General features: G+C 45.7%; 1 protein-coding gene across 1 annotated transcript; it reads right to left on the bottom strand.

Moving 5' to 3' along the window:
- Nucleotides 1-5,858: 5,858 nt before the first annotated feature.
- Nucleotides 5,859-7,587, bottom strand: LOC112349706 (E3 ubiquitin-protein ligase EL5-like). The gene has a single exon (XM_024684625.1). The coding sequence runs from the start codon at nt 7,132-7,134 to the stop codon at nt 5,980-5,982; it is 1,155 nt and encodes a 384-aa protein (XP_024540393.1). The 5' UTR covers nt 7,135-7,587; the 3' UTR covers nt 5,859-5,979.
- Between the last annotated feature and the right edge of the window lie 1,069 nt (nt 7,588-8,656).

The following is an 8,656-nucleotide window of genomic DNA, read 5'->3' as shown; positions in this document are numbered from 1 at the left end:
AGGCTGCACACGACAAGGTGACCCCCTTCCTAAGACAAAAGCGCATCAAAAGCTCTTGGCTCTTCAAAGCGACCTCTCCTACCACCACCCCAGGGTGGCCGATCACCCCCGCGGCGACTTCCTCACCATCTTACCGATATCATGACCCACCAAAACTCGTCACAACGCCAACAGTTGAGATCCACAAGAGCTCTTGCCCAATGTGTTCATTGCCAACTCTCACCGATCATGATTCAAGAATGGTGTCCCTGTCTGGTTGCAGAAATTCATTGCTGCGGCCGTCTTCCTCCCGAGGAGTGCTCGCCCGTTCATACTTAGTATTTTTCTTCAGCCAAATAAAAAAAAACCTGCATTTTAAAATTAAATTGGCTCAAAATGCATCTTATTTTCTTTTTAGTTCTATGTTCCTCAATTTATTTCCAGGCATGCTGAGACGTCTTCAATGGAACTTGAAAGCCCAAATGAACCAGTTGCCTTGGCGAATGATCCAGCTGACCCAGCTGGTATTTTTCACAACATACTGCACTCTACATGCCGCTGTTGTGTAAGACACCGAAGCTGCAGAGCCACATCAGAAAGAAATAGAATTTATAGCTTCCAAAGTACAAAGCCTGCAAGCAGCCTGATCGTTGCAAGTGAGAGCTCCAAACAAGTCACCATGCTGGGTGGTGATATTGCTTGAGGTGCGGAGCATATCAGTCAAGGCTGCTCCAATAGCCCTGGTTGATGGATCCCAGACAGATAATTTTGCACAAGAGCATACCAACGTGTTGGCTAGGTAGCTCTTCCAGCAAAGTCCAAGAGCTGCTGGAGCTGGAGCTGGAGTTGGAACTGGAGAAATTCTGGGAAGAGGATATCTCTTGGCTCCAGCAATTGTGATTACAAGGGAGAGCGCTAAGAAAACTTTACCTTGCTCCATTGTCTATGAACTATGAACTGACTGTTTTGAGCTTGGAAACCTGATATATATATTCATGAAGAAGGCCTAGATATTTCCCCACCGGCTGGCAAATGATTTGAAGTAGACAATTATTTTGACCACAATTATATACTCAAGGTTATTTGGTATTATGCCTGGCAATTATTATCTAGAAGCATATGAATTAGCTATTAAATTAAGAACATCAGACTCATTCACACCTATACGACCCAATGTTTGCTTATAATACAAAAGAAACGTTAGAGCAAACTTTAATAATTATGGTCAAATCATTTGTCCACTTCTGATCATTTGCAGAGCCTTCCTCCTGACTTTTATATAAATTACTATCAGATTTCCAAGCCGAACAATATCATAGACAATGGATCAAGGTAAAATTTTCTTAGCACTCTCCTTTATAATCACAATTGCTGGAGCCAAGAGATCTCCTCCTTTCAAAATCTCTCAAGTTCCAACTCCAGTTTCATCTCCAGCGCCAGCAGCTCCAGTTTGCTGGGAGAGCTACCTGGCCAACACTTTGGTATGCTCTTGCACAAAGTTATCTATCTGGGATCCATCAAGAAGTGCTATCGGAGCAGCCTTCACTGATATGCTCCACACATCGAGCAATATCAGCACCCAGCATGGTGACTTGCTTGGAGAACTCACTTGCAAGGATCAGGCTGCTTGCAGTCTTTGTACTTTGGAAGCTGTGCATTATATTCCTCTCTGGTGTGGCTCAGCAGCTTCGGTATATTACACAGCAGCAGCATGCAGATTGCAATATGTTGTTGTGAGAAATTCCAACTGGATGAGCTGGATCATTCGCCACTTGGCAGCTGATACAAGCTGATAAAGATTTAGACACTATGTTTAAAACCAATTAAACCCTCTTCAAGGTTGAGTTATAAATCATCTTGCTTTTAACATTTTATGCTGGCAGCTGATACAGATTTAGACACTAAAACTTGTTTAAAACCTATCAAACCCTGAGTTATGTAGTCTGAAAAATATTTTAAAATAAAAAATATAAATTCTTGGAGAGTTAAAAATATTATTATTTTAAGGTACTAGAAATTATGTTTTAATGTAAAAAGTTATTTTCCTTTGTGAACATCGACATTCTTTAATTTGTTTCCATAACGCCAACTAAGAATGGACCTTTAGAACTTGAAAGATTAACCAATTGCCATGGCGAATGATCCAGCCCATCCAGCTGGAATTTCTCATAACAACATACTGCAATCTGCATGCTGCTGCTGTGTAATATACCGAAGCTGCTGAGCCACACCAGAGAGAAATATATTGCACAGCTTCCAAAGTACAAAGACTGCAAGCAGCCTGAGCGTTACAAGTGAGTTCTTCAAGCAAGTCACCATGCTGGGTGGTGATATTGCTCGAGGTGTGGAGCAGATCAGTGAAGGCTGCTCCGATAGCACTTGTTGATAGATCCCAGATAGATAACTTTGTGCAAGAGCATACCAAAGTGTTGGCCAGGTAGCTCTCCCAGCAAACTGGAGCTGCTGGAGGTGGAGTTGCAACTGGAGTTGGAACTTGAGAGATTTTGAAAGGAGGAGATCTCTTGGCTCCAGCAATTGTGATTATAAAGGAGAGCGCTAAGAAAATTTTACCTTGATCCATTGTCTATGATATTGTTCGGCTTGGAAATCTGATAGTAATTTATATAAAAGTCAGGAGGAAGGCTCCGCAAATGATCAGAAGTGGACAAATGATTTGACCATAATTATTAAAGTTTGCTCTAACGTTTCTTTTGTATTATAAGCAAACATTGGGTCATATAGGTATGAATGAGTCTGATGTTCTTAATTTAATAGTTAATTCATATAACAATTGCCAGCCTATGTAATTGTGGTCAAATAATTGGCTACTTCTAATCATTTGCCAGCCGGTGGGGAAATATCGAGGCCTTCTTCATGACTTTTATATATATCAGGTTTCCAAGGTCAAAACAGTCAGTTCATAGTTCATAGACAATGGAGCAAGGTAAAGTTTTCTTAGCGCTCTCCCTCGTAATCACAATTGCTGGAGCCAAGAGATATCCTCTTCCCAGAATTTCTCCAGTTCAACTTCCAGCTCCAGTTCCAATTGCAGCTCCAGCTCCAGCTCCAGCAGCTCTTGGACTTTGCTGGAAGAGCTACCTAGCCAACACGTTGGTATGCTCTTGTGCAAAATTATCTGTCTGGGATCCATCAACCAGGGCTATTGGAGCAGCCTTGACTGATATGCTCCGCACCTCAAGCAATATCACCACCCAGCATGGTGACTTGTTCGGAGCTCTCACTTGCAACGATCAGGCTGCTTGCAGGCTCTGTACTATGGAAGCTATAAATTCTATTTCTTTCTGGTGTGGCTCTGCAGCTTCGGTGTCTTACACAACAGCGGCATGTAGAGTGCAGTATGTTGTGAAAACTACCAGCTGGGTCAGCTGGATCATTCGCCAAGGCAACTGGTTCATTCGGGCTTTCAAGTTCCATTGAAAAAGTTTCAGCATGCCTGGAAATAAATTGAGGAACATTGAACTCAAAAGAAAATAAGATGCCAATTTAATTTTAAAATGCAGGTTTTTTTTATTACACGAGCTTGATGGCTGAAGAAATATACTAAGTATGAACGGGCGAGCAATGCCCAGAGGAAGGCGGCAGATGTGGATCTAACCTGTTGGTGTTGTGACGAGTTTTGGTGTCATGATATCGGTAAGATGGTGAGGAAGTCGCCGCGGGGGTGATCGGCCACCCTGGGGTGGTGGTAGGAGAGGTCGCTTTGAAGAGCCAAGAGCTTTTGATTCGCTTTTGTCTTAGGAAGGGGGTCGCCTTGTCGTGTGCAGCCTAGGGCGTGAGGCATGTGGCCTTGGAGTTGGCCAGAGGTTGTGTGACGGCGTGTATGGGCACACTCTTGTATGGGTGGGGATGGGGGAGTCTGTGAGTGCACTGTCTAACGGAAGGTCTATTGAGCCCAATGGCATGCAGAACAAACCGGACACAGTAGCGACACAGGACGATCTTTGGCCCGAGGTTGTAGCTGAGCGTGGCAAGAGAGCAGGCAGTCAGTGTGCCATCCGAGTTACTATGTAGCCGGACTTCAGCAATCTGAGTTTGACTCGAGTCCTGGGGGGGCGAGCCCGACGCGGATGTGTCGGTCCGTGCCAGGGGACGGTGCTCGTTTTGTTGAAACCGGCCTAGGCGAGGCCGTGTCTTGGGGTCCCGGGGGCGAGGTTGAGCCGGTCTCGCACTCGGACTATTGAGAACGGACCGGTGGACTGTGTCAAACGATGAGTGTGTGGTGCATTTTTTGGCACTTTAAAGTGGCATGACGAGGTGACAGTCACATTTGAAATTGTGGCTGGAGCTATGGCATCACGACTGAGGTTGAGGATGTATCGCGGCTGAGCTTGAGGACGTGCTGTTGATGTAGGGCTTGTATGGTCGAGAGACGCTTCACAAGGCTGTTGCTGAAGATGTTTGGGGCCGGACACGTCTGTGGACCCTGTCAAGCTTTTGCCTTGCAAGATCTTCGTAGCTTGTGAGGTCTCGATCTTGTGGCTGCAACATCAGAGAAAACAGCTCGTAAAAGAGCTTAGCCTGGCCCAATGCCCAGCCCAGCACCCAGCGCCTCTCCTCGCAAAGCCGTCAACTTGCTTTCAATTGCCAATACAAGTTTCTGAATATAACATCCAAGACTTTACACTGTTTATATGATCTGCCAGTCCAACTTAAAAGCTTGAGACCGTGTTTTCATTGCATATGAGCTCCTAACAGACCATGTTCTTACTTGATTTCACTCGTACTAGAACGGGGAAATGCCAACACAAACATCTGCTATGAAGGACAAAGCCTGGAGATGTTAGAACTCCAAATGGTATTTCATTTTACATGAATTGTCGATGCAAAGCTCTCTCGGAAACTCAACCGGAGAGATGCTTTTCTCTTTTGAGTACCTCAAAACGAAGAGAGGCAAGGAAAACAAGACAATGAACGAAAGATGCAAGGGGATAGAAACAACTCAAAGATGTCCAAGAGAGAAAAACAAAAAAAAAAAAATAGAGAGAAAAAAAAAACTAGCAAACCATGTCATAATTGTACCTTGCCCTGTACTTGGTACCATTTTCATGATGACAAAGTACACAACAGCGGGTGCATCATGGCTGGGACAGTTTTTTTTTCTCTCTTTTCCTTCGAGTGTTCATCTTGGATCCTCCCACATTAAGATCTAAAATGTAAGTTCATTCATTCATTCATTCATTAACTGTTTACAAGGTTTCGTAGCGCCCACCAAAAAGCATGAGACCGACGGATTATAGTAAGCTGTTTTGATGATTTCAGTTCAAACAACTGCAAATCAGAATCATAAGATAACCATGGTCTTGAGATCACTTCAACCTTTCTCAAGAAACTTGGGAGTCAATTGTCTTCGGATCAACAACTTGCCACCAAACTTCCTTGATTTCCTTTGTTGTTTGCTGGCTGTAAACTCTCACAGAGACTTTGGAGCTCTTCACTTGAATTCCCCTGGATGGCGAGACTGACACGACCAGAGCACAAAAACAATCAAAATCCAAAAGACCCGCAGCCGACGACTAGAAACTTGGACCTGGTTGACCCCCTGGATTGACCACTAATTCGCGTGTTAGAACCGGAGCACGAGAAATTTTCGATCCATCCCGGGTTCCAATCGGTACGTTTGTCGCTCTAGAGCTACGTAGAGCGAAATGTAGGTGGAAGTAAAGAGAAGGCACAGGCGAATTCAAAGAAGCACCAAAGCCAGGACGATAGAAATGGTCGGCTTTTACACAAGCAAAGACGGCCAGCTACGATCAATCGATCGAATTCCTCCCCCCCTTGCTATACGGCCCAATTCATCACAGTCGTCTCGTATACACAGGAAGGGTGTCTAGAGGAGAGAGAGTACTTCCTTTCCTTTGTGCCAAAGAGCCCAAGAAAGGCGAAGATCGAATTTTTCTTCTTTTTTCTTTTTTTGTTCTTGGAGTATGTATTGTTCTTGCTCTTGCGAGCAATCTTGCGAGGATCGCATTGGATCCCTCTCTAGCTGCCGCTGCTGCTGCCAAAGATTCTCCCACTTGCAACCAATCTCCCCATTTTCCAGCACCTAAAAACATCCCATACCTTCTTGAGTAGCAAAAGGGGTGCCAAGCTGTGGTGGTGTTCTTGCTGTTCTTGGTCCCCACATTCTTGGAGCTGTGCTTGATCCACCACGCTCCCCTGCTCCAATGCATCGCTGGGAGAAACAGAGATTTCCTGGTGGGCTTGCGGCTGCTGCTCGTGATCTTGCTGCTGCTGCTGCTGCTGATGATGATGTTGATGATGATCGTCCTGGCGTGGATTTTGGTGATCGTCTTGCGCCGAATTCGCGGATTCTTGCCCCCGGCGCGCGCGCTCCCCCTGGAAACCCCAAACCCTAGCGATGATCGAGCGAATGCGGCTGGATTCCGGCGCTCGATGCCGCTGCTGCGGGAGATTTTCCAGCGATTCCTGCGGGACGTCGAGGACCACGGCGCCGGCGGCGTGGACGTTGTCCGGGGTGAGCTTGAATCGGCAGAGAGGGCAAGTGGTGTGCGCGAGCAGCCATAGATCGATGCACTCGACGTGGAAGAAATGGCCGCATCCCGGGAGGAGGCGCACGAATTCTTGCTCCTGGAATTCCCCCAAGCACACGCAGCACTCGTGATTAGGGTTCTTGGCGGTGGGCTTGGCGACGACGATGGGCAGCGCTTGAATCGACGCCTTGTCCAGCCCGAGCTGGCTCTGGATGTGGATCTGCTGCTGCTGGATCTGGAGCAGCGACGAGAGGCCGCCGGCCGAGGACGATCGCTGCGATACCCAGCGCGGGTTGTGATCGATCGTCCAGCTCGCGATTGGAATCTGGTGGCGCTCCAGGTCGGCCTCGGTGGTGACGCATTTCTTCACGTAGATGGAGAGGATTCCCATGAAGAAGAATGTGCCCAGCAGCACCACGATGATGATCGCCATGGAGGGATTGAAGCGCGCGCTCATCTCCACGCTGGATCCTCCAGGGCTGCCGGACGATCCCGCGGGGATGCTGTGGTTCATCGCCATCGCCACTGCGACGGTGGCATTGGATGCCCATCCCCGGAGAGAGGAAGAAGAAGAAGAAGAAGAAGAAGGAGGGGAAGAGTTCTCCGGGGAGGATGTAGAGGGTGTATCCATCCAAGTGCTCATCGATTCCTCTCTTCTCTCCTTTTCTTTGCTCCAAAGAGTTCTTCCTTCCTCACAGAGCTCTCCTCTCTTTCTTCCTCCCCAGTGAATCTCCCAAAGCTCTTGAAGATCTGTCTCCTGCTTCTATGGAGCTACCAAGTGAATCTACCACCAAAGTTCTTGAAGATCTTTCTCCTGGTCCTATGGAGCTACACAAAATCATGAGGAGATTGGAGTGAGGCCTAGAATGAAATCACTCCATCATTGAGAGTGTGGAGGATTGAATGGAGCATCAAGTCAATGTGAGTGTGGCCATGGAAAAGAATGGAAAATTGGTGCATGGATTCCCCACACTTTCTTCCTCTCTTCTTGTTTCTTACACCAAGAACCCTCCTCAAGACTCTCTTTTGAGCCTTGAGCTCCTCTCTTTCTATTTTAACTCTCCAAGGTTATCCCTCAAAACTAATCAAACCTGATAATTGTTAGAATTCCCAGGCCTGAAACAACAACAATTACACCCACTTTGATTCTGCTGCTCTTTCCTGAGCAAAAGCACACATCAAAACATTAAAAAACATTGACTTGATACTGATGCCTGGGTATATACCAGCTGCTGCCTTGCCTGCGTTTGACTTTATGCTGATTCTTTCGACGTGTATCACGGCCCGTATTTATACAACCCACTCTCTACCGCTCCAACCAATACGGTGCGGAGCTGACACCTCCACTATCAGCAGCTATTAATCTCTGATATGTCCAAAGCTAAAGTGCCCCTACAAAAGATTACGTATTTCTGGAAGGTAGAGCTTACAGTCCGGTCATGTATGTTAAGTTGGGAATGCATGTACAGAAAGAAGGCAGCATAATCATAATAATAATAATTATTATTATTATAAAATATTATATTTAATTGTGAACTTTAATTTTAATTTTAATTTTAAATTAATTCCTTTTTGCATTGTTTTAAAAGAGAACTAAGAGCCAGGTCAAGTATGCTCAGCAAGAAACACATAAAAATTTCTATTTTATGTTTATTTGGCTAAGTACAAATGCTAAACCTTATTTCAACATCGCAAGATCATCGAGACATTCCACTGCATTTGTTTTGTCTTGGGTGTTGAATCTGGATGGAGTATGCTGGAACTGAGAGCTCCCAAACAATTCCATGTGCTTCATTTGAGGCCAAAGTCTCCAGCGACGGGTACTAAACCATGGCAACGATTCCATGTGCTTGCTCTCTAGGCCATCTCCTTGTCCCATGTGACAGACTAGTATAAACACAAACAAGTGGACCCTCCAAAGCGAGAAAGAAGAGAGGTCGATGCAAATGTTTTCTTTGAGAGTGACAAAGTTCCCTGTGGAGGAACTTGTCAAATAAATACTTCCATAGTATATTGGTACGGTGATGCTATTAGGCTAGTTATAATATTCTCTCTTACTTATCTGTTTATCTATATGCTACTTTGATCCCATGCGTCCCAGTTGCGCGCTGCAAGAATTATTTGATAGTCTTGTGGTGGCCAATGTGAAGCATGAGACTTGTGGA

The sequence above is a fragment of the Selaginella moellendorffii genome, unplaced genomic scaffold (genome assembly GCF_000143415.4).
Source record: "Selaginella moellendorffii unplaced genomic scaffold, v1.0 SELMOscaffold_41, whole genome shotgun sequence".
Taxonomy (NCBI): domain Eukaryota; kingdom Viridiplantae; phylum Streptophyta; class Lycopodiopsida; order Selaginellales; family Selaginellaceae; genus Selaginella; species Selaginella moellendorffii.
This window is presented reverse-complemented; position numbering and strand designations above follow the sequence as displayed.